At 40.4% G+C, this 25,514-nt stretch overlaps 2 protein-coding genes and 1 long non-coding RNA gene across 4 annotated transcripts in view; 1 reads left to right on the forward strand and 2 right to left on the reverse strand.

The window, feature by feature from the left end:
• Positions 1 to 2,937: 2,937 nt before the first annotated feature.
• LOC121190288 lies at positions 2,938 to 9,783 on the reverse strand. Its single transcript, XR_005894969.1, has 3 exons — positions 9,654 to 9,783; positions 8,096 to 8,176; positions 2,938 to 3,170 (listed from the first exon to the last, which is right to left on the reverse strand). It is a non-coding gene; the product is annotated as an uncharacterized LOC121190288 (long non-coding RNA).
• ccni2 (cyclin I family, member 2) lies at positions 9,180 to 18,913 on the forward strand. 2 transcript variants are annotated; one of them, XM_041050909.1, is made up of 7 exons: positions 9,180 to 9,502; positions 10,248 to 10,407; positions 11,048 to 11,182; positions 11,957 to 12,031; positions 12,154 to 12,294; positions 15,878 to 16,165; positions 17,036 to 18,913. In XM_041050909.1, exons 2-7 carry the CDS (start codon positions 10,294 to 10,296, stop codon positions 17,372 to 17,374), a joined length of 1,092 nt encoding a protein of 363 aa, XP_040906843.1. In that variant the 5' UTR covers positions 9,180 to 9,502; positions 10,248 to 10,293; the 3' UTR covers positions 17,375 to 18,913. The 2 variants fall into 2 exon arrangements, with proteins under 2 accessions (XP_040906843.1, XP_040906842.1); XM_041050908.1 differs by having other exon boundaries at positions 10,251 to 10,407.
• Positions 18,914 to 20,626: 1,713 nt separating this feature from the next.
• sept8a (septin 8a) overlaps positions 20,627 to 25,514 on the reverse strand; it is a 29,763-nt gene continuing 24,875 nt past the window's right edge. Inside the window, exons 7-10 of the mRNA XM_041050907.1 lie at positions 24,632 to 24,800; positions 24,275 to 24,407; positions 23,751 to 23,920; positions 20,627 to 21,512 (exon numbers count right to left, since the gene is read on the reverse strand). Coding sequence (XP_040906841.1) covers positions 21,509 to 21,512; positions 23,751 to 23,920; positions 24,275 to 24,407; positions 24,632 to 24,800 — 476 coding nt within the window. The 3' untranslated portion in view covers positions 20,627 to 21,508. The remainder of the gene's footprint in view (positions 21,513 to 23,750; positions 23,921 to 24,274; positions 24,408 to 24,631; positions 24,801 to 25,514) is intronic.

Consider the following 25,514-nt stretch of genomic DNA (forward strand, 5'->3'; position numbering starts at 1 on the left):
TAAAACCAAAAACAATTAATTGTGTTTGTACAGGCCAGTTTGTGTTCTCTTATCAGCTGTGTACAGTGTGTTATTATTACCAAACAAAAATAATGTCATTTCTCTTATTCTGGTTTGTTGGTCCACCTCTCTGCAGGTGTTGTTTGCAGATGATACCTTTGTGTTTCTGTTTGACAGAACAGTTTCCTGAGCTGCACAACTGTTGCAGCACTGTTTGTGACGAGGCTGTCTTTGGGAGAATTTGAAGATGACTAAAAGAGGAAAACTAAATGCGTGATAGCATCCTTGAAACTGACTTCAGCGTGATTAATGTGTCTAGCTTTCCTCTTCACGATGTGCGTGTGTCCCATCATGCTTAAATTGCTGGGGCAGATGTTATCTCACAGCTGTTAAAAACCTATCCTCATTTTTAAATGTGAAGAAAAACAATTATTTGAGTTATTGGGGTAAGTAAAGTAGAAAGGGCTCCTGAGTGTAGATGTGAGTATTTTTTTCTATGTGTGTGTATGTGTGTGTGTCCGTCATTTCATTAATGAGCACCTTCCAGGCAGGTTGCTGTGATGAGGACTGGTGCTCTCCTTTCCACAGAGATGAGAAATGATGGTGGCAGCCCAAAGTCTAATTATAAAGTGGGCCTAACAAACCAGCCGTTCATATTTCTCTCACAGCTTAACGCCTCTGAGGAGAAAAGTCTGAATTTTCCTGTAATTTTCATTCTTTGTCTTTCATGTGTTTTGCTTCTTTAGAAAGGTTGGTTTTTCTTGCGCCTCCTCCTCCTCCTCTTCCACCTACACACTGGCCGCTCTCTTCGACGCATCTCCCCGAGTGACTTTTTTTTTCCAAGAAGTAATGACATCACCATTGGGTTGTCATGGTTATCAAACTGTACCAACGAGATTTCGAGATGCTGTTCAATCTATGCATCTTTAAAATGCCTGTGGGAGGATGTTTGTGCATTGTGTAGCAAGCTACAGAATGTTCCTGCAGATACCAACCAAGCACAGGGTATTTTAACCTTCTTGGGATGGTATAACATTCACTTTGTTGGGAGAGCATTACAATGCAATGAATGAATACTATTTAGATATCCCACCTGGGGTCAAGATTCCTCAAGGAGTACAAAGATGAATCAGAGAAGTTGCAACATGATTAAAGGGGTAAGAAAATAAAAAAGAAAAAGAAAAACTATCACCAAACACAAAGTTCAGCTGTAAAACAGTGTTGGACAGTTAAAATTTTGATGCAAAGATAGAACCTAATGAAAAGTAAAAGGGTCAGAGTTTTATCCTGAGGAGGATGTAAATTTCAGGGCTGTCCATTAAATAGCTGTTGAGATATTTTAGTCAGGATCAAAGTGGTGGACCAACTGACTGACCAACCTATATTGCCATAGCCAAAGCCATGCCTCTAGTATGGCTAAAGAGTTGTGAGATTATACTCCCAGAAACAAAGCCCAAAATCTCTGAAACCAGTCAAAAAGCTGTTTCTCACATTTCCAGTACTGTGAATGAGTGCAATAGACTCCTTACATAAGAGACAGAGGCAAAGCAAAGGGGTGAAACCCAGCTGGAGAGTTGTGGTGCAGCACGAAAAATCAGCAGCTGCAACTCCTCCTTCACCTCAGTGAAATTAGATCAGAAGGCACTTTGATATTTCAACATGAATGTACAGCTGGTTTCATAAAAGTAAAGTACATTATGCAGCAGTTTGCTTTTGGGGTTCAATATTGTGGATTTTATACATTAACACAATTTCATTGTTCAGTGTACATTATAAAACTGCTAATAATTCCCATAATGAGCAGAATTTCCTCCCTAATCGCCTGTGAACTTGGGATAACTGTAAAGAATGCCCTCGCAGGTATTACTGCCAATGATATGTACAATGGTGGACAATTAGCTGTGCAATAATGATTATTATACAGTGGGTGGCTTCAGCCAAGCAGTCTAATGCCATAAATTTTAATTTGTTTAATGCCTGAAGTAAACCCACACTCAATACTGATTAGGCCTAAATTTAATTCTTCACCCAAGGTGCTATACAACAGAGAAGTGATTTAAATGGAAATTTGCTTATTCCATTTTAAGCACTTGCATGAGACTGGTGATTAGAATTTAATTTCAAAGTTAACAGGTATGGGGCGGCACAATGTTGCAGTGGTTAGCACTGTTGCCTCACAGCAAGAATGTTCTGGGTTTAAACCTGCTGGCTTGAGCCTTTCTGTGTGGAGTTTTCATGTTATCTCCTTGCCTGTGTGGGTTTCCTCCAAGTACTTCAGCTTCCTCCCACAGTCCAAAGACGTAAACGTTAGGGTAACTGGTGACTCTAAATTGCCTGGGTGTGAATGTGAGTGTGAATGGTTGTTTGATCTGGTGACCTGTCCAGGGTGCAGTCCAGCTCTTGCCCACTGTCAGCTAGGATTGGCTCCAGCCTCCCCGATACCCTCAAAGGATAAGCAGGATAGTTAATGGATGGATGGAGTTAACAGATATTTAACAAAAGTATGCCTCAGGCAGTTGTGACTGGAAACAGGACAAAACATTTTACACAGGAATCATAAACATGGGTGCATGTAATGGCAAATATTTTAATAAACTGCTTTCACAGAATATATCATTGACTACTTGCTGTTCAATTTAATATTGAGAGAAGGATGTTTGATGCACTTGGGAAGTATTTGGACAAGGTTATGATCAAAATCCAAAGGTAAACATCCAAGGTCTACTCTCCAATTACAGAATCAAATGCAAGGAGAGAGACAGCAAACACAAACTAAACTCAATATCCATAGCAAGATGAAAAGTTTTTTGCCAGTATCAAAATAATTTTAATACAAAAAGCAGAGGGAGACAAGAATCAGACAGAAACTTTAACTCAAACAATGAAAGATATTGAGTTTCCAGAAATTCCTAGGCGACTGCTGCTCTGCTTCCAAGATGATTTTATTATATAATATTTTCCTCTCTTTGTACTCAGGAGAGCTTTTGTGCGGGGGATATTGAAAGCAGCACAGCTCCTGTGTAACCATACTGCCCCCTACTGATAAAAGACAACTCCAGCATTTCGCTTGGTGCTCCTCTGTGTGACAGAGCAGTTTGCTCTATATTGCATTGTCTTCTATACAACATTTTCCTTCCAGTGTAGAAAATCTGACACTCTCACGCTCAAGTCTGTGAAGAGAAGAAAGTGAGTGCTCATGAGAGGGAATAAGAGTGAAGGCTGGAAAGTGTATGTGGAGCACACAAAACACCAAATAAGATGTATATCAAGTAACTGTGGACCACTTTTTTGAAGAGAGTGCAAACTCTTACAAACTATATCATTTATCATTTTATTTTTGCATGTATTTTCACAGAAACAAACAAACAATACCTCAAATACCTAAAAAAAAAAAAAGTGCCATTGTTTCTTACCATCTTCTAGTTTTTGCTCTTTGATGTGCTTTGCGAGCAGCAATCACATTAACAATACCCCCACAAAAAGAGCAGAAATCCCCCCGGATGACTCGCCTATTTTATACTGAAACTTAAATTTATTTCAAGTTCTTCTCGCTCAGGATTTAATAAGACATGTGGATCTGTGATGACACCCTCCACTCTTTTATCTCTATCCATTATGCCACATCAGACACACCGACTGTACAAAGTAATAGGACAACCTGCCACCTTTCCATTAAACAGACCATGAAATTGACTGAGCTGGCCTCAGTGTTATTATCTTGATGTTTTCCACCTTCAGCGTATAACATTTAATGATGACATGGAGGCAGGGAGAAAGGAACACCATGTATTTGTATCCTTCAAACCCACTTAGTGATGCTGGTCAAGCTATGGGCGGCTCTCTCTGCTCCCACCTCTTCAACTCTTACTTTCTTTCTTCTCTAACCCGAACAATGTGAAGCCTCTCCCTCAGGAAATTCTCAGCTAAAGCTTTTCAAGGCAGGCAGGGGTGAAGTAAGGTGCTTCAAAGGAAGAACAAAAGAACATTTTTTTAAATGAGAGGGGAATGGGTGTGCAGTTCAATATTTGATCTTTATATTACAGGGACAATGAAAAAAGGAAGAACAAAACATGACCGGAGATGAGGGATGCTGCTGAACGCTTGGCACCTGTCTTAACATCCATGAACTGGCCTCTGTCTCCCTCCAGTGGTAGGTGGTGGATGTATATTTAAAGATTTATGTTAATTAATACTATGTCAGCTGGCAGGAAGTCAGTCTATCTGCCTCTAATGATTCCAGCAGCATCTTGATGGCCAACTTCCAGTCACTCTTCTTGTATCTGCATTTAGAGGGGTCGATGCATAAGTGCAGAATACCCAGTCAGGTCTGCTAGACAGGAACCATCTGCTATTCTGCTTAAATAGTTTTACTGTATTTGCACAGCTGATGTTCAAAACTGAGCAGGAAGTCTAAATATTGTAAATATGACTCTGCCCTGCTGCAATATCATGACTAGAAGTCACACAGAGACACAAACTGACAGCTAATAAGGTCAATTTGTGGTTAAAAACATCACGGGTTGACAAGTTCCCTCTAAAAGATTTGACAAGATTTCCGTTTTACCCTTTTAATTGTATTCTTCTTAACTTCTTTCATTTTGTTGGTGAAAACTACTCAGTAATCTAAGAACATGAGTTGAGATGACTCTCATCACTACACTACTGATGGGATCTGTACCATGAGTAGTGTCGTCAGTACATTATGTCCAAACAGTGAATTCCTGAAAATCTGCACATCCCTCTGTGAGCTGTTGGCACACACACACACACACGTATGTATGTAAGTTTAGCTAAGCTTATGCTGAGGCGACACTGCTCGAGAGGGGCCTCAAAAGATGAAAAGAAAAGAAAAACCATCTCAGTTTGGCCCCGACATGCAGTGATCAAAGTCAGAGATCAGACGTGACTTTAGGAACATAATGTGCTCAGCCAAGTGCACAAAGCTTTCCTGACAGGACAAAGTTGGTTCAGGGTTGACATTGATTTACGTTGTGGTGCGGAGCATTCTTTGTCTACAGGAGCAGAGAGGAGACACGGAGGGGGGCGTCTGCAGACACATTGTAAATTCTTGTTAAACTGATCAGAGCAGACTCTGCTCAAACCATCACTGAGACATCAAACTAAACATGTAGAGTGTCCTTCTCTGTTTCAAACATAGGATCCAAGAAGTTGAAGCCAGTGTACCCCCTGAGGCTCTGTAAGTGTTTTCATCTCTTGTACAAGCAGGCCTACTTGGCTTCCTTGTGAAGATACTGTAGCATTGTAAATGATTATATGTGTTCCTTTAGGATAATTCAATGTTTAATGATCTTTAAAACTTCACATATGTAGATTTTCTAGCTGGATTTCTCATTAGCATTTCTTACAGTGGGAGGACGTTCTAAAAAAAAATATTCATGCTTGTTAATGTGTCTCTTTGGAAAATTGTTGTTCCTCATGTGAGGCCACCACATGAATGTTCAGAAAGAAATGAAAAGGAAATGCAAGAAATTTCAAGCATTGTCCAGACATTTAATGTTTTTACTTGCCAAACAAGTTTAATTAAGAAACTTATAATTTAACAGCCAAAACAATAAATTAATATTTACGGTCCACTTGTTTTTTGCCTGCTCTTTCAATTGGATTTCACTGCCTTTCTCAGTAGACTGAGTTCGAATTGCAAAACTTCATAATATTACAACATGTGTGATAAATAGTGTGATTAATGGTGTTATTTTGTTGGAATAATTGTAAAACTTATGATTGATAAGCTCTCTCTGTCACCTGATCAATTATGATTTTGATTTGATTCACGTATGGATCTATAAAAACAAACTAATCCACTTCCAGCTGTGCAACACTCCAGAGGGATGTTTAGAGGGTACAGGTCACTTTAGGGATACGTGTGGACATAATCCATATTTCTTATTGTCAATAATTCCCATAAAAAGAACAAAACTAACAATGAACTAATCCTATGAAGAGGTTTGTCAGTGGAGCCAAAGCTTAATACATTGCATTCTTCTGTGCCATGGACCTCCATTTCTTTCCAGAAGTTTTAGGAAACAACTGAACATTTTCTTTAATTAAAGTATGTATCTGAGAGTTGTTTCTGAAAATGTACTTCTACAGCGAGAGGAAATAGGTTTGGGACAGAGAGCCACAGACAGGGTGGAGGAGTATTCAGAAATGGACTAATGCACTGGTGGTTTGGGTCTTTTTTTGGGATTTGCTAATAGTAAGAAAATTATAGAATATAACCCACATTTATCCTTAAATTGGCAGGTAATCTTCAGTGTTTGTTTGTTTGTTTGAAAAAAGGCCAAACCAAAAATAACATTTTGGTCGACTGTGTTGTTTTTCTCCTCTAAGCACTGTATAATGCCATTAGTGTTCTAGCCTGGCTCTTAGGGGAATTAGCAGTGTTACTGCCACACTCTCTGCCTAAAAACACTCTGAACTGAGGGACACAGATGCTTATGTTGCTACTGTGTACCGTCAGGTAGCAGCTTTACACTCAAAACCATGAATATCAACAGTTTTCCGCCCAGTCAAATTCCCACCGGTGATTGGAGAGTGATGGAATGTAAACACACACATTACTGTGCAAACACGGTAAAACGTCTGCTCAGCAGAGGCAGTAAGCAAGCATGACATTCTGCATGAGATACAGTTCAGTTTGCAGGGAATGGAGACAAATGAGGACAGCAATGAGCAGAGACTGACAGTGGCACAGGAAGATAAAGTGAAGGACAGAGATACGTGAGGATTCAGGCCCCAGAATGTGTATGAGAATAACCTTCTGATATTAAAAGAAAAAAAAAAACATCTTAAACATTCAGAGTGTGTGCAAGTCGAGCACAGCCTGACTCCACACAGTACGCAACCACTGTGTTCCCACTCCCTGTTACACTCTGTCAACATGCAGATATGCTGCTCGCTGCGACGGTCTTTTCTTATCGACATTCCTGTCGTGACCTCGGCTCAGACACACTGGTCAACTTTGCTTTTTGTCAGTCAGCTGTGTGAGGTGACTGAGAGTGGAGAGCAAACACTTGCACTTGCCGCTGATGTTTGTTGGCCAGTGTTAGGTAAAGTTTGCTGACTGTATGCATGGACTGAGAAGGTCCAGCACTTTCTTGAACAGAAACCACACGTAGAGAAGCTGCCAGGAAACTGTTAAGCACCATTGTGTGCTTTATCCTTCAGTGTTAGTCGGTCATAAACAATGTTATGCTGCAGTATTATTCATGGACTGTTGCATAGTCTGAAATCTGTACAAGTTGTCCGATCCCTAAAGGCTGGTCAGTATTTGTGTAAACAGACTCTCTGTGTCTGAGAATATGTAATTTCTAATATGTCATCCCGGCACTGTTTATGGCGTTAAGCTCATCGTTGTTCTATTTCAAACCCAGTGTGCTGGAGTTCAGAGCTGACACACACACACACTCACACACAAACACGCAAAAACTGACATTATAGTAACACTGCTTTGTATATTATGGTCATTTGATACTCCATGTCAGTATCTGTAGCACATTTAATTCACTTTTCTGGCCTTTAAATGACCTAAACACTTTCCACTAATGTCAGTGTGATGTGAATTTCCCCCAGGGTATGAATAAAGTATATATCTAGATATCTATCTAGCACTTTGATCAGATCGCTGATCCTTTCCACAAAAGGAGGATGGTCAGGGGTCAGTGTCAGACACACAAAAATATCACACTTCTAAGGATTCTTAGTCTTGCTCGAGGACACTTCAGAGGGACAGATCCAGCAGCTACTGACTCAAGGATTTGTGCTCAACTTTTTGCTAATCAACGCTAATCAAATCCCACTGTCAGTAGTTACATATTTATGAATGCTCTCAGGTTTTCAGTGGCTAAAGAGTAAGGAAAGTGAAAAAGCTGAACCACTGAATTTCATTCAAATTTCTGATATCTTTGACTCTCACTTTCAGAAAAAGAACTGGGTACAGCAGATCAACACACCACAGTATTAATATACCACCCATGTATTGTCCAATGACAGGTACACTGACAGACATAATTATTAATTACTACATTAAATATATTATGAACACTACTTACTACAACATTAGTGTGTGATCTACCTGTAGGTGGTTCAAGTGCATCTGGTTCTGGTTCTTTGACGGCAGTGCTGGTCAGTCAGTTGGTCTCTCTTTCGGGTAGAGCTGCAGTGATAGGACAATTCATTGATTAGCCAACTAGCAGAAAATTAATTGTCAACAATTTGATCATTGATTAGTCTTGAGTCATTTTCTAAGCAAAAATTGCTCAAAAAAATCAGTCAAAGGTTAGTTATACCAATTATATATATGTGAATAAATAATAGCGGTTTTAAAAGACAATGGACACCTGGGCACAGACTTATACAAGGCCCCGCCCTACATATTGTCTACACAATAGACACAAGACTTCCATACTGAAAGACACATACAACATTGTTTGCATTTGCTTTGTGTCTCTTTGTAAACATTTGGACTCTCTTCTTCTGTTGTTATTTTGCATCTCTGTGGTCATTGTGTGCCTCTTTGTGATCAGTTTGCATCTCTTTGCAGTTGTTTTGAGTTTCTGTTGTCAGTTTGTGTCTCTTTGAGGGTCAATTGAATTTCTGAAAAGCGACGTTAACAGTCACTTCAAACAGAGGCTCTAGTCTAGGGGCCCCCTTACCAATTTGGGCCCCTGGGCCTGTGCAGCCCTGTGGGTCTGTTCAGCTGAGGTGTTGGACAATCACATGATGAGATCAGGGCAGAAATCAAATAAGAATATTTTAAGATTTGATATGTTTGCAATGATATGTGAATTAGCCAGATTCAAATTTCCTATAGACCTTGTTCATTTATAACAAACATCAGGCTTCATTTGAATAACTAAGATGCAGAAATAGAAAAGAAATTAAAAAGAAATCAGCCTGCAGCAGAGCAGGAGCTGCTGCGGGACATGCTGTCTCGCTCTGTGTAGGATTCATTCACACACAAAAAATCCAAAGCAGAGCGTCATATTTCAAACACTTTCTTTGGGGAAAACACACAGTGAAAATCTTCCATTTCCAGTGAAAAGCTCGACCATTTTGTGTGATGGGTCCCGTATGTCTGACCCACTAACACATTTCTGCTTGATAGACGGAGTGACATCACAGGGGGGCGGAGTCAGGGCCGTTCAAAACACAGGCTGCCCCCAATCCTTACTGATTTCTTGCTTCCTGTCTTGTTTTGCGCTTGTTTTTGTTTGCCACTGGAACATTTATTCGAAACACTTCGCGCTTTTTTTTCCTTTACTTTTTGTTTTATTTGCTCTTTTTATATAATGCGGTTGTTTTCCCTACATTCATCGCAAAACGCGCTTTGTTCCGATTTAGTTTTCTCCAACAGCATCCTGCTGGTGTTTGTTTCTTTGCTGCTTGCGGTGAATATGGATTGAATTATTTTCTTTTCCCAAAATAAACCGTATAAATGCACCTGCCGTCGAAGAGATACTCCGCGTTTGAAATCGAAGAGGTAAGACTGCTAAACAAAAGAGGAAGACAAATGTTTCTGTCTGCAGCAGCTGCAACTGTGCAAGAGGCTGCAGCAGCTGCAGCCCATTATCCCGCCTGGATCCCGTCTGCGTTGTGTTTCAGCCACAGCAGATTCAAGCACAGTCACGTACCCGTGGTTTTAAACTTTGCGTTCTGCGTTTAAGTCTGGTTTCTCGATCCCCGCGCTGCCTGCCCGCAAAGTCTGGAAAATGGCGATGTTGTTCAGCAAACTGAACGCGTAGTCTGTTTCCTGCTGCACACTTCGCTCTCTGAGCAGACAGCTGATCAACTGTTTACCACATTATATTAACTGGCGCCCAAAAAAAAAAAAAAAACTGATGAAGAAGTATGGGCAGTGGGATTTATTTAAACCCGTCCGAAATTTGAAGTTGTTCAAGTTGCAGCTTTGGGCAACAGATTCATGTTTTTTTGGAGTCCTGTACTTTTCTGATCATTAAATCCTGTTTGTTGACCCACATTTATTTTGGTGCCTCTCAAAAGGGGAACCAGCGTCCTCGGTTTTATACTGTACATGCTGCTCAAACCCTTTGTATGAAAATGGAAGGACAATAGAAGGTGAAATGTGCATGAACTAATGTTAAATGGTTAGGTTATTATTGTTTGATCTGAGTTTATATAAAGGATATGTACATAGAACAACAGAAGATCATGCCACTTTGAGGGACGTTCTGTAATCTCTTATCCTCTCTTCACTCCACCCCCACCAGGCGTGTGTGCCCTGGGTGCAGCCTGGCCTGTGCTGTGGAGGCAATGAAGAACCCAGGAGCCGCCGAGAGCCGTCGGCTGGTCGGCCTGCTGGAGGCCGCCCTGGTCAGAGAGGCTCGCCTCTGGAAGGTACCTGTGTTCAAGAACGGATGCATCCAGGTGAGACGCTTGGTCCATGCACCTATAGATCTTTCTGCTTTTCCAGCTTGTTTAAAGGTGGAAAGAGAGGCGGCTTTTTTTTTTTTCCATCAGTCATTTTCAGATATGGGAATATGAGAACTCTGGTACTGGCCCAAGAAAATTTGCTGACTGTACTTAAGACTGCACTTCAGCTGCCAGAGGTTTTTTTTTTTTTTTTTTTTGATGACAAAGAGGGAATGAAGCCAGCAGAAACATCCATCTTGATCCTCTCAGTAAAATGAGAAGGCAACCAATCTCTTATGAGACAGGAAGCAACAAGATTTATGGGAAACATTTTCATTTTTGGAAACACATTTCCATGTGTAATAATGGAGACTAACATCTGACATTTGTAGTTACCATGCTAATTCTCTCTTCTTTTTTTTAAACTCACTTTCAGCAAACATTAATATTAGATTATTAAAAGCACAAAATCAGTGGATAAACCAGTTTATCATGATTACCATTCAATGTCTGTGAGCGGGGTCCCTTCAGTAAAATTCAGTTAAATTAATTCTGTCCCAGAGTCACCTTTTCAGTGACATGTATCTAACTAATCCAGAACGCAGTACTTCATGCATCACTTATTAACCAGTTGTTGTTTCCTTTGACCACTCAGGGCGCTGACATCTCTTCATCCCAGCACCAAGAAATGATCCTTTGGCTCAGAGACATGAGCAGGCTGTTTCAGTTCTGTCCAGAGACCTTTGCACTGGGAGTCTGTGTCCTCAACCGCCTGCTGTCCACTGTCAAGGTAGACAGCTACAACATAAAGTGGTTTCCAGCCTTTTGTCCTTAATCTAAAACAAATACTTTCAGAATAAATGTAAGTAATGGAGAAAATCCACATTAATAAAAGTAAGTGGCTGCATAGAAGAGTCATAGAACATTTTATTCTTCTTCTCCTGAGCTAATGGTCTGTATTCAGTGGAAGCAATAAATTTAGTCTGTATTAGACATCAGATTAGACCCTGAATAGGGCTGCACGGTGAATTGTGAATAATCATATCTTTACTTTGGTCCATTTACTTCCAATTATGACTGTATTTAAATTTAGCCTGACTCAGAACAGCCACTGCACTCATAAAGCCAATGTTGCATCAACATGTCAGACCTTTCAGAGCCAACAGTGCACAACATGCAGCTTACATTTTCTTACTGTTTCTGGTATTCACAGGTCTTTTTGAGGCATGAACTTAGCTACTGGTTTGTCCTTGCTTTGTTGCAAGGAGGCAGAGACGATAGTGTGGCAGATATATCCAATTTGTGCAACCTTAAAAAAAGAAACTGCCCCATTAAATCCCATTAAAGCCCTTGTATCCCTCATCACCTCTAGAACCGATCGATGCCGAGAGATCACAGCTGAAACGTGCTCATTCCCAAATTCTCTTACTCATAGTCAGAATCTGTAAAAGCAACGAAAAAGCATCTGTAAATATTTTTTTCTCTTTCCTGTTGTCTCTTTTCATATCCATAGATCTTTCTGGTTCTTGAGACACATAAACTGAAGTCTTTTCTTTTTTATTAGGCCCAACGAAAATACCTGAAATGCATAGCTTTTACCTCACTGGTTCTGGCTGCCAAAATCAATGAGGAAGATGAGGTAAGATCTCCCACAAGGATACACACAAACAATAATGTCATTTAAAAACAAAACAAAGACTTCAGTGCTATTTCAAAACAATACGTTTATTTGCTTCCCTTTGTTGGTGTCTGTTTTAACAGGTAATAGGTTCTGTTAAGGACCTGGTTGTGCAGAGCGGATGCAACTTTTCAACAGCGGAGATTCTTCGCATGGAGAGGATCATTCTAGACAAGCTGCACTGGGATTTGTACACCGCAACACCAGTCGACTTCATTCACATAGTAAGTTAGACTTCAGCGGATAGACAGGCAAACAGAACTGTTTTTTTTTCTTTTTTTTGTGTTTTAGTTTGTTTTTTTATCTTTTAACTGGACCTGAACTGTCAGAGCATCCCATAGAGAGCTGGCTGGACTTTGAAATGCTTCGTGAATTCAGGTCCTGGTCGTGCCTAAAAACACAGCAGTACAAAAGCACACAGAAAACCATCATGCTTGCTTCAAGGTGGTGTTTACGTACCCTCACACCCCGCCCTGCCCCCCACAGTAAAGAATTGGTCCTAGTAGAGATTGTGCATTTATTTGATTTGACGCATTGTGCCCACAATCATGAGAAACTCCATTCAGTCCTGACTGGAGTGTGTCCTTCCCTTTTTAATTATCACTGTAGCCCAAATAAATAAATAAAAAGTCTCTCACTGATGCAAATAGCAAAATGAAAAGGGTCTGATTAGAGGGTAACTTAGATTTACATTTGGTTTTTCCCAATTTCAGAACAAAATGGACTAAAATCCAATTAAATAGTGGCCTTCAGACAGTTGATTTTTGCCATTAATATAACATTGTTGCTTGCCCTCAACTTTATTCTCTTGTTTTAGGTCTAATCGAATACTCATTGTCAGTTACCTGCAGCTTCAGTTCAAAAGTTGACAAGCTGTTGACAAACCGAAGTTATAACCCAGGCCAATTACCCAAATTTCCTGTATGTGCACAAATAGCAACAAAGACATTTTAGCGTGATGGCTGAATAGAGCTCTATGAGATTCTTCTAACCACATTAAGACTGCATTTACAAGCTGCCAGCAAATTAACAGCCATGTTGCATGTCAGGCCAAGGCACTTCTGACTAACTCTTACCCACAACCCTGCTGCCACCAGAGGAAGTGTTTGCAGATAGAAGATCATCTATGCAATCAAACCTCATGAAACATAACAAAAAACATGATTTGGGGCAGTTAGCGCATCAATAACATGTTAGGGATTGTTAAGACTGTTTATAATGTCAAAACAGGTTTGTCATTCTTCAGAAATCCTGTGCTGTGTTACTCAGTTTATAGCACAACATTGTCTCACCACCTGCATGTGTAGACAGTAGTTTAATTGTTAACCCTCACAAATCATTGTCTGAGGCAGGCAGCAACCACTGACTGAACTGTTGACAAACACACACAACATCATTTAGGTCCTTTCATGCAGTCTGGGCTGTATTCATAACGCTTTTAAACAAGAAGTAAGGATTACAGATCCGAATTTAAACGGCCAAAGCAGCAGTTTGAGCAGGGCTTGATGGGCCTCACACAGGACAGGCGATATATATTGAATATCTTGATATGGCAAAATGCAGAATCAGTTTATATAACTCAACTGATGTTCAGTGCAATAAACATAAAAAAGTCTTTACACATGTAAAACAAAACCTCAGCAACTACTTTTCATTGTTAGCCAAATTAGCCATTACCATGGCTCTATGGATAGTAACCCCCCCCCCCAAACACAGACTGAAATGCCATCTCAGGATAAGATGTAAAAATTTAACTTTCCATTTCAGTCTTAACTACCGTTTACTAGGTATCACTCATTTAGACTGACTCTTGAAAACCATACAACACAATATGTTCATCACATCGTGATACAAGTCAGGAATAATGATACCAATTTGGAAGTTTCACCTTATACGAAGAAGCGGGTCAAAAGGCAGATATCCCACCTGTGTTTTCTTGTAGCTAACTGAGGAGGCAAAACAGGTTGCGGGACAGAAGTTGGATGAATACAGCCCATAATTTTCTCGACATAAATAGTTTTCACACTATATTGATCCACACTATTGGAAGGTTTTCCATTGAGGAGAGATATTGATCACTTGCCCAGGAAATATCCCCAGTTGATTTGTTGAAGTCTTGCTGTGCATCCTGCGAGTCAATGAGCTCGTCCCGCGCCAGAAGCACAACCCACATTCCCTCAAGAAACAAATAACAGCGTTAGATTTGTTGTGATGTAAAATTGCTGGAGGACAGGTACATTTTCTTAAAGCCACAAACCATAAACTGTCACCCAAAAAGCATCTTGGCACATTTGGACTGAATTGGACAGATTCAGTGTCTTCAGCAAAACCAAAAAATGGCACTTTCCCTTACTATTACAGTTTGACTGATACTGATGTCACAGGTTTACAGTGTGTGGAGTTATTGTTGTGAAACCTATTATTGTCCTAGCACTTTAAGTAATACAAAATCCAAGACTTTTAAAATAAAGAGACCTAATGTATTAATAAAAGCTATAATAAAATAAAGACATTTTCTCTTTTTTATACTATTCAAATAAATATTTTTCAAATAAATACTTTAACTATACTGTTAATATCTCACAGTTACATTCCCCCTGCCCTGAAGAAATTACTGTGCATTCCCTTTCCTAAATAAAGTGTTATTCTCCATTGTCTATAAAACAGCAATCAATAAAATCTATCAGTAATTAGTCACAGACTCGCCACCATGACACGTTGATATGGATAAATAAGAGGATTTACAGAGATGCCTTATCATTACCTCTCAATATGCTTCAACATCCAAGTAAAACTCCTCTGAAAGGCAGAGTCAGCCATGTGATGCTCAAAACTTTCATTATCTGTTAAACATCCAGTGTTCTCTGCTACATTACCCTGAATTACATTTCCAAAACGGAGTGAAAAAGGAAAAGGTTGATGAGGGGACTTTAGAAACTATTAAGTGAAGAGCAACTGTTTAAGGGATTACTTTGTTACTTTGGCACCACGCTGCCGAATCCACCTCTCAGGGAATTCTACTTTCTTTAAAACCCATGGCTTATATATGCTACAAAGTAGGAGACAAACAAAGCAGATGAGCTAAACACAATGTGAATGAAAGAAACACAAAAGACATTTTACTAAAACAAACATTACGAGAATGTGTCAGTATTTCAAAATCCAGGGGGTGATTTTCTTTGCCACTTGTCAGTATCCTGCTGGCACTCTTTATTTAAACACCTCGGTTTAAATAAAGAGTGTTTTTAAAGAGTGTTTTACTCACTGTGTGACAAACGTATGAAGTTCTTTCACTAAAATATTTTTTTTCCCTTGCGCCCACTCTCAGGTTGTGATTTAGAGTCCCTGCCGACAAACGCGAAACAGAAAAGCACTGCACGTACGATACAACAAGATTACTATGATTCCTCAGTCAAACGGATGGGTGGCTGGGAGGCGGGGGTCTTCATTAGTAAAACCTGAAAATGAGATTCTCTATCTGTTGCTCAAAGTGTCCTCCTGCACAGAGCTTCAGGTTTGAACCTTTTACAGTAACTTTAAAAGCAGAAATGACCATTTGAGGACAGTAGAGAATCACAGACTGCAGAGAGACAGTGTCCTGGGGTGAATGATGTGTTGACGTTGCCTGATATGCGTGGTTGGACATTAAATTCACTGGTAAATTTGATGTGATATGAATAAGGAAGATGCTGATGGAAGGGGTGGGCGATGGATGGATAGGTAGGTGAACAACGAGACAACAATGACATCATTAGGCTAACGTTTTGGTCTTGTTCCTCTTCATTTCTCCTCCCGTCTCCATCCTAGTTCCACGCCCTGCTCGTCTCCGGCCATCCCCACCTCATTCCGTCCATCGGGCTCGGCTGGGACTCTGCAACGGACCCCGGCACACTTCCTGCTGGGCCGGGGCATCAGAAGAGTCCTCCGGGCCTCCAGGTGGCGTTGTGGACCAGGCAGGTGCAGCACTGTATGGCCTGCCACCAGCTTTGGCAGTTCAAGGGCTCCACATTGGCCTTGGCCATCATCACTTTGGAGCTGGAGGCGCTCACGCCTGACTGGTTCTCCGTCTTCACTGACCTGCTGAAGAAAGCACAAGTAAGAGAAAGGCACAGGCTTGCGAGGAAAGCTTCTTCTAATAAGTTGGTGTTTGAGTGAAGAGAGCATGACATGCAAGATACCCACTGGGAAAACAAATCTTAGAGCCAAATAAAAATTTCAAACAATAAAAATGCTAAAGAGTTTGAGGTAATTTAGAAACCAAAACATAGTTGGTCCACTGGAGAGCACTGTTTTTCCAATTACAATGTCCCAATGAGTCATTATTATCATTAATATTAACTATAGTGAAAAATCTTCAATACTATAGTTAAAACTCTCATCAGTTGGTATTGCCTAAAAAATCCAGTCCATCTGCTGGTAGTAACAAATGACAGAAGCTTACCAATGCAGCGAATCCATAGGATATGACTTTTTTTTTTATTTTTTAAACCCAATCATTTTTAAAAAAGGCCCCAAACTTGAGCCTTTTTTGATCCAGTGCAGCTTCGTACTGGAGGGTGCTTTGGTTGAAGGCACACCGTTTAAGGCACGTGTTGGCACATTAAAGTGAACAAACGATGCTCTTTACTGCCAAAAAATGTATACATCTCAGATTAAAGCAGACACTTGGCTGCATCTACGGGTCCAACGTTGTCAAGATAATGATCTCACAGAGGAAACCAAGGGAGGAGGAGATTTTAAAGTGACTTGGTACAAAAGTGTAAGACTTAAAATGCTTGTCAAGAAAGTGCTTAGGCCCTGTTTCATCCATTTGTTGAAGTGCTTGCTTGCCTTTGTCATACGTGCCACCAAGCTGAAACTGAAAACCCACACAGTTGCCCACAATGTTGATAATTTCTTTAGGTGAATTTTGGTTTGATCTAGTTCCAGGTTTGAGAATTTGACCATGTAACGCGCCTCTCACAGGTTGATAGTGCCGAGTTCATTCACTGCAAAGAGATGGTGGACGAGTACCTCCACAGCCTGGAGTTCTCCCTGCCGGCCAACGCCGTCTACATCTTCGACGGCGCCCGGATCCAGGAGGAGGAGCAGCGAGCCTGGAGCCCCACGCAACACCTCAGGCAAGCCAGGAGGGGCCGGGGCGGCGGAGAGCAGGGCGACTCGGACGAGTATTACGACGGTTTTCGGTGTTTGTATAACGAGGAGACGAACCCGGGTCCAGAGGGAAGCGATGCTGGGGGTTTGTTTGATTCCAAGCAGAAAGACGTCTCTCCCTGTCCGCCTCTGCACCCAGCTGTCAACTAGTAGGACGTTTTTTCACACCATCCGTCTCTTTACAAGTACACAGTGCGACTGTTCAGCACATTTTAGAGCCTCAATCATCATGCGCTGAGGTACCTGATGTTTCTCATCTGTTGAATTATTGAGGAACTGATTTAAAAGATGTGAAAAAATAAAAGGTAGAAAGTCTTTCTTTACAGCTTGGCTAAGGTCAAGTTAAGTAACGGTTTTAGTTGCTTCTTCTGTGCACTCGCCGTCGAGCAAATGTGAATCTGGAGGTGTTCGTGGATCAGTGTACGAGTTCACCTCTTATTCTGATGCCATAATGCGTTCTCTGCGTTGACAGCTGGGCAGTTGAGGAGAAATTGCGGGGAATCTTGGAGCCCGACTGATCTGAAATCTGAATGTTTCTCTTTGGTGCAGAGTTACTGGTCCATTTAAGTTCTCTACCTGTTATTAATGCCACATTTTTTTTCTACTTCTTAACCTTCCTGTCCTTTATATCCACCACAGATAGTTTTGTTTTACAAGTTGGAGGTACTGGATAAGACCTAGGCAGTTGTGTGTGTTTTATTTTAAGTGTGGTTGAGGCCAAGAGCTGTTTTTTTATGTTTGAGAGTTGATCCTGGTTTTGTTTGTTGTGAGGCATGTTAGTGCTCAGGTTCACCCCAGAGCCAGAAAGCACTTTGAGAAAAAGACAAGCTTTTTTTTTTTATAATGCAAATTATTATATTTTTTCACATCTTTTTTTTTTTTTATTATTTTAATCCTTTACTTACTTGTACTAAAACATCTCTATGATGTGTTAAGTGTTTATTTACCAAAAGCTACATTTCACCCCAAAAAAAGCTTTAATTTCATGACTAAATGCTGCAAATGTTTTTATTTCTTTAATCCTTCAGCCTGTATTGAGTTTAGTTTATGCAACTGTTATTACATATCAAACACGAGCACCTTTCTGGGAGATTAGTTCAACACTAGGGCAAAATGACAAAAAAAATCGGATCTGATTAGTGATCCAGCATCAATGTTCTCGTTTAAATTTTCTATATATACATATATTTTTCTTATTAAGACATTCTTAATGAGAACACCAATAACCACACTCAAAATTTTGTCACATTCTCGATATTGAAGTGTTCGGATAAGAGCATTCTGTTTTATTTTGTAAATATAACCCAGCTTTGTCACGTTACTGACACATTTTAGTTTTAAACTTTATATAATGTCGGTTGATACATGAACATGCAGAGCGTTCACAAGGGCTTTACCTCCACTGCCGAACAGTTGAAGCCTAAAGACATAGAACAGACTTTGATCTTCATTCTTTGGCTTTAGGCTGCTGAAATAGTTTACTGTGTTCGGAGGGAAGCCAGCACTGTCGTCTTTAATGTGAACTGGTTACTGTCCATTTTCTCAACTGTAAAGTCTGGGTGGATGCTACACCAACCAGTGACCAATGTAAAGGTTTTTTTTTTTCTTTTTCATATTCCTCCAGATACTGAGGCAGCTATATCTTACTGTTTTGTCAACCACAGAAATAAAGCTATGACTTCAAAAGTCTAAAGTGTAATTTTGCTGGTTTGTCAGTTTCAAGAAGCAGCAGCAGGTTGGAAAAACTTTCCTGTGACTGCAAGGTTGTCAGAGCTTCATTCAGATTCTACCTGAGCTTAAATGGGTGCCATCATGTTGCCCTGTATGTAGCGTGAGTAGAACAGAGTGTCAGGAAGCCATTATCACTCAGCTCTGTTAGCAGAGTGTGTTGGTGAACTACGGGAGAGAAACAACAGAGAGCTCAGAACAGATTGTACTGCTGGATTAGATCCAGTGAGCCCTGCAGGTGCTGGACAGAATAATAATAGTGCTGGCAGAGCCTTCACAGTAAACAGAGAACCATGACTATGGGAAGATCTCAATACTATGCTGTGACCTGCCTACATTTTACACAATAAATCGCTCACGCATTCGGGGAAGTTAAATAAAGACTAACACAGGAAATAAACAACAAATGAAGAAACCCACTGGGGTTGCTCCGTGGTACGGTGCACTGTTTGTACTGTTCTTCAGACCAAATAAAGCATTTGAAGATGTCATCTTGAGCTCTCTGAAACTATGATGGGAATTTTCCAGTGTTTTCTGATTTTTATCAATCAAGAAACTAATCAATTAATTGAGAAAATAATTGGCAGATTAATTGTTGATGAAAGACATTTTTAGTTGCAGGCCTAATACACAAAAAAATAAATAATAAATAAATCTAATAAATGACCATAATTTAAGGAACTTTACATGTCCATAGTACAAGTCTATTTAAAAATTACAGTTATCTTAATCTTGCTCTCATTTGTCGATCTCCACCAATTAACTACCAATTAATATTTAAACATTTTACACAGCCTACAACGTGTATCTTGCTTGAACTATCAGATCTGTTTTCAGACTAAAATGAGGAAAAGGTGAAAACTGCAGAAGTTGAGTGTTAAGACGCAGCCATGTGGTTTGTAAACAGAGCAACAACCAGCTGCAGTTTGCGTTAACACACAAACTGTATAAACACACACACACAAACACACCACTCAACTTTCCACACAAAAAGACCGTTAACCAACATCACCTCCTATTCTCACACACACACACACACACCAAGCTGAGGTCAGCAGCACAGTGGTAAAAGCAGGGTAGATTATATGCAGACTGAGCTATCATCACACAGCTCTGCAGCTCGGGATCTCTGAACAGGAAACACCGCGTCTCAAGCTGACAACCTGTGCGTGTCGTCTTTGTGGGTGTGTGAGGGAATAAGTGTCATCACCTGCCTGTGTTTCACTTTCATCTCCCTCCCGGTTGACTATCGTCACACAAATCGTGGTGAGAGAGACACATCAAAGCCAGGAAGATGGGGCGGGATGGTGGGGGGGTTTGCATTTATTTCCAACGACAGACAGTAAATACAGCTGCTCTTGTCTCTATCTCTGAGTGTAAACTCTTCTACAGCGAGCTGAGGCTTGTATGTTTTCCTGCATCCTGTGTGTGTATATATATATATGTATATATACTGGCTTCATGTTTCTGTGTGTGTCCACTGTCACAACACTCACATCAAGGCGATCACCCATGGTTCACAATAAAGTTACATCACTTAAGGACAATGTACACCGTCATATGTGCTTCTTACAATAATATCATATTCAAAAATTACATTTTGCATATTAGGCTGGTTAAGCTCTAGAAAATATTCACATACATTTACTAAGTTAATATGAAACAGCACCAGAATATTGCATACGTTTTTATTAAGATTTAAGACTTTAAGTTTCAGGTTGTCAGTACCTATGTATATGCAGTAATATAAACAGTATACAGGTACTCAGTTTTATTGCTCGACATAATTACTATTTAAATGTATTATTTGGGCTCATTCGATATAGGGATTTATTCTACTGTGAAACGTATTTTAATCTAAAGTCTCATACAAAAAGGTTAACAGACACACCACACCTGCATAAACATTTCAAACTGTTCAAGATATTTAAAAAAAAAAAACTTTAGGAAAGACTTGATTTCACTGACTTCTTCAATTTAAATGTCAGTCATATAAAATCAAGCAGGCCCTGATGTTTTTTTTTTTTAAATACATATTGAACAGTTTTAAATATTCCACTCTGGTGTGTTACACTGTAGTACCAAAAAACTCAAAAGTACTGAAGGGTTATAACCTCTCGTTTCTGTGTGAGTAATTGTGTTTGTGTGTGGTAAAACACACACACACACACACGCAAAAAAAAAAAAAAACAGAAAAAATTTGAGATCACAACATAGAAAAACAAAATGCATATATATATATATATATATAAAAAGTGTCCAAAACAAACATAGAATGAAAGATCCTGAATAAATGAGATGCCCACTGCTGGCAAGTGAACTTTTTTTTTTTTTACTTATTATCTCTCACCATCTTTCACTCTTTTCTCCCCTGTGGCTTCATCATGATCATCATCATCATCCTCAGTGTCTTTGGTCCATGTGCACAATGTCAAAATGGAATGTCAAAAACAAAAAACAAACATACAAAACAAAAAATAAACAGGTGTTGTCGTTGCTATGGTGATGGAGGACAAATCCATGGTCGTGTGTGGGAGGGTATACAGCGCCCATAAATTAACTGAAAAACAATGACAAACAATAAACAAAATAAATTGAATGAATATACAACTACTTGAAGGAAATGATAAATAACAATAAAGATTTTAAATTCTACAGACAACTGAAGTTTGCGTTGAAGCAAAGGAAATGCCACAGGGTGTGTTAGTGAACAGAAAACAGCAGTGTGAGCCATTAGAACGGCACCAAACAGCAAACTAAGACTGTGAGGAATCTCCTTCACGAAACCACAAAATGGAAGATCTGTGTCCTACAGCGGCGCTGACAGAAAGGCGTGTGAGCAGCCACAAGATGGAGCCACACGTCCTCACATTAAATTCTCAGCCTCAGAGAGTGTGTTCTGGGTAGTCAGCAGTAAGACTACGTGAACTACATGCACTCGTGTACTGATTGCTTCACTGCCAATGTCCTAAGCTTAGCAAATGTTTTCAAACCATTTTCCAATCTCCCAGGCAGCCATCAGCTTCAGTTCTACCCAGTGAAGCTTGAAAATTAGCTCGCAACGACTTAAATACCTTAAAAATATGTAATCCATCAAGATTATATATTCACTCTTCCTTTTTCTCTCTGTTTGAATAGGAGATTTTCTAAAAATTCTCCTTTGGTGGTGAATTCAAGGGACCTTCTATCTCCAAGATTTAAGAGATGGCTGCAGAAATGCACTGCATTCATGAGCTACACTAAATAGGAAAAAAATATGTTGACACCTGAACATTACACCCATATGTGATTGTTCAACATCTCATTCCTAAACCATGGGCAATAATCTGCTGCTGGTACAGCCTCCACTCTGCTGGGGAGCTTTTCCAAAAGACTGTGGAACCTGGCTGCAAGGATTTGATCCCATTCAGCCATAAGAGCATTACTGAGGTCAGACACTGAGGCCTGGCTCACAGTCAGTGCTTCAATTCATTCCAGGGGGTGTTGGATGGGGTTGGGGTCAGGGCTCTGTCCAGGCCAGTGAAGTTTAGTACCAGCAACAACATGTCACAGACATGACCTTGTTTTTTTTTTTTTTTTTAGCTATTTTAGCAATTGCATGTTGTCAAGGGAGAAAGTGGAGCATGTATGTGTAGCATATAGTCATGGCAGAAACCCAGTATAGGTGACATGACTGTGCTATGTCAGTAAGTTAACAGAGCATTAGGTGAAGGGCAATAGTTTTCCAGAGTGCTACATCACGCTCTCAAATTAAACCTATAATGAAATTAAATCAAACAGTTGATTATTGATGCCCATTATCAAAGACAAACTCAGTGTATAAAGACAGGTCTAGCAGTAGCAGAGCTGCAGCAGCGATGTAGTCGGTGTGGACACACACATGCGTGCGAGCTGCGGCAGTTCAGCAAGGTAGCCGTCACGCACACAGGTGAGGTAAGCGGTGTGTGTCAAACAATCCCCTCTGTCAACTGCATCTCCACGCCATAGAACGGCAGAAAGCAGAACTTTGACAGGGAGGGAAATGTGACATGATGTTCTCTACAGTGGGTTACTGAATAATGTATCTGATACATGTCTCTGCAAGTCGGCTGTCAAACTGCACTGAAATGAACGGAAACAGATGGCTGTCTAGAAGGTAAAAAAAAAATAAAACTTTTGCAAAAATGGTTTGCAGTACAGTTAAATACACATGATACATAGTTAATGAGCTAAAAGATGGAAAGCTTGTGTTGTAGTTATACCTGCGCCATCATAAATACGTACCCCTATTGAAAATGAGCTGTATTCTGCATCACCTATTTATAAGCCAAGCTGGCTATTGTCTCAGAGAGTGAGTTTACTGCCTCCTCCCTGAATATCCTGAATAATTAGAGCGAGGCAAAGGGAAAGAGTGAAAGGACGGGAAATGTTAAGCTTGGGCAGGACAAAAAGGGGAGGAAGTTTCCTTAACACATGCCAGGCCTTTATAATAGCTGAAATGCTTGCGTATTGGAGACAGGTCGACAACAGCACAGCACATTCGATTTAAGGCTCATTAATGTGACACTTTGCCACAGGAATTAGCAGAATGAAAACCTCCAGCTGAAAGACTTGTAACAGGGGCTGAAGAGCAAAAAGAGAAGGAAGGGATGAGAGAAGCAAGAGACGCTTCTATTCGAAAAGGAAATTATTTCAGGATTTAAGGCACAAATTGAAAAGGCCACAGGATTAGTTAAAAAAAAAAAAGCAAAAGGACAGCTTCCTGTTTAAGGGAAGGGGAACGAGGTGAGTGAGTGACAGAGAGGAGGGACTTTCTTACTTTTTCTTGTCCTTGTCTTTCTTGAGGGGCTGAGATAAGGAGAGCGTCTCGGCTGCCACCTTCTTCCTGTTGAAGGCGTTCATCTCCTCCTCCAGATCTCTCCGCTTCTCCTCCACCTTCCTCTTCTCCTCCTGATGCATCCGCTTCAGCTGCTCGAACTTGTCGTGCAGCTGAGAGGGAGGAGACAAGGGTGGTGATGGACCGGCGGGACGAGGATGACAGTGGGAGGACAGGAGATATGAGGACAGGTGGGTAAGTGGTGATCAATATTTTATTTTATTAACAATGCATCATTGTGTAATGTAGAAGCAGTTGAACTCAAAGAGACTCGGTTTTCTTCAGTTCTATAGAGCCTTTTAGTCCGTTTTGGATCACTGTTTTGGTTTTTAAGCCTGCAGCTCTGCTCTCATCAACCTCAGCTTAAAAAGCTCCAAAAACCCACTAAAAAGTAGCAGAGTTGATAAGTGGACATATATGTGGCCTTTACCGTGCCTACAGCCATAGATTCATTTTCCCAGACTGACCTCTCTCTCCTTTTCTTTCAGTTCTGCTTCTGTCTCTTTTACTTTGTTGACAAACATCTGTCGCATTTCCTCCTCCTTACGCTGCAGGTCCCCCAAGAACTCTTTCCTCTTGGCCTCATATGTCTCTTGAAGACTGGATAGAAGAGAAGAGAAGACAGGACAGGACAGAGGAAAGACTGAAAATATTACAGACAAGAATAGATCAAGTATTGTCTGTAAACAGACAACAAACTCCCTGCTGTTGACACATGATATGTTGTTGGTTTTGGATTTAGCGTGTGGAAGAGTGTGTGTGTTTTCACTCTCTGTGAACACAGTACATGTGTTGACTGTGTGTCCACTCTGTCCTCTCTCTACCTGAATGGCTGGCTGTCAGGGTCTGTATCTTTGAAGCCCATCTCCTCCAGCTTGCAGCGTCGGTACAGCTCATAGTGGCGGGCGTGGGTCTGCTCCCTCAGATCCTCCATGTTGACCCTGATCAGCATCTCTCTGAGTTTTACAAAGTCACAGTGGCTCTCATTCTCAACTAAAGAAAAAAAAAAACACACATACACCATAATTAGGACAGTGGCTGCAATTCAGGTGATCATCTTGGTTATTTCCTATACCAGGGCTCTGAGAAATTCTGTTCTGGGTTTGAAAAATTTGTTTTGGATTGTGTTAATGAGCCAGCGTCAGAGCAACAAATGTGCAGTTGTGTCTTGTTTCCAGTTCCGAGTCTTTGCGTCTTACATTTCATTCTGTGCCTGGCTGTCTTTTTCACTGCTTTTAACTTATTTTAACATCCCATCTGCCACTGTTTTACCCTCCCTTCCTCTCCATCTCTCGCTCTAAACCAGGAAATGTTTGGAGAGTGAGAGTGTGAAGTTGTTGCACAAAATATACTGGACACCTCGCATTTGGCATCCATTAAAATAAACTAAATCTATCATATTTTTCCAACAAACAGGAGCAGATACATTTGAGATATTCTACATTTTTCAAGTTTTTTCTCCTGGAGTAACTCTAATAACTTCACTTTAGTTTCATGTCTGAGTGACTCTCACAGTTAAATGAATTCACAGTGGGGAAAGGGCAGGAAGTATTTCCTGCCTGACAGACTGACAGCAGAGGGGGGTAATGAGCCCTCGGCGTCATTTCCATTCTGATGAAGCCTTTTTACTCATAGGTCACCTCATTTAATGCCACTGCAACCACATGGACTGTTCTAGAAATGTCTTGTTCTGTTCTGCCTGAAAGG

This window comes from Toxotes jaculatrix, chromosome 12 (assembly GCF_017976425.1).
Source record: "Toxotes jaculatrix isolate fToxJac2 chromosome 12, fToxJac2.pri, whole genome shotgun sequence".
NCBI lineage: Eukaryota > Metazoa > Chordata > Actinopteri > Toxotidae > Toxotes > Toxotes jaculatrix.

Bases quoted from the DNA above. Each gene is read 5' to 3' on its own strand.
- ccni2 (XM_041050909.1), top strand. From the start codon at position 10,294: ATGAAGAACCCAGGAGCCGCCGAGAGCCGTCGGCTGGTCGGCCTGCTG. The intron at 11,183-11,956 runs GTAGACAGCTAC...CTTTTTTATTAG, and splicing joins GCCTGCTGTCCACTGTCAAG to GCCCAACGAAAATACCTGAA. The intron at 16,166-17,035 runs GTAAGAGAAAGG...CGCCTCTCACAG, and splicing joins ACCTGCTGAAGAAAGCACAA to GTTGATAGTGCCGAGTTCAT.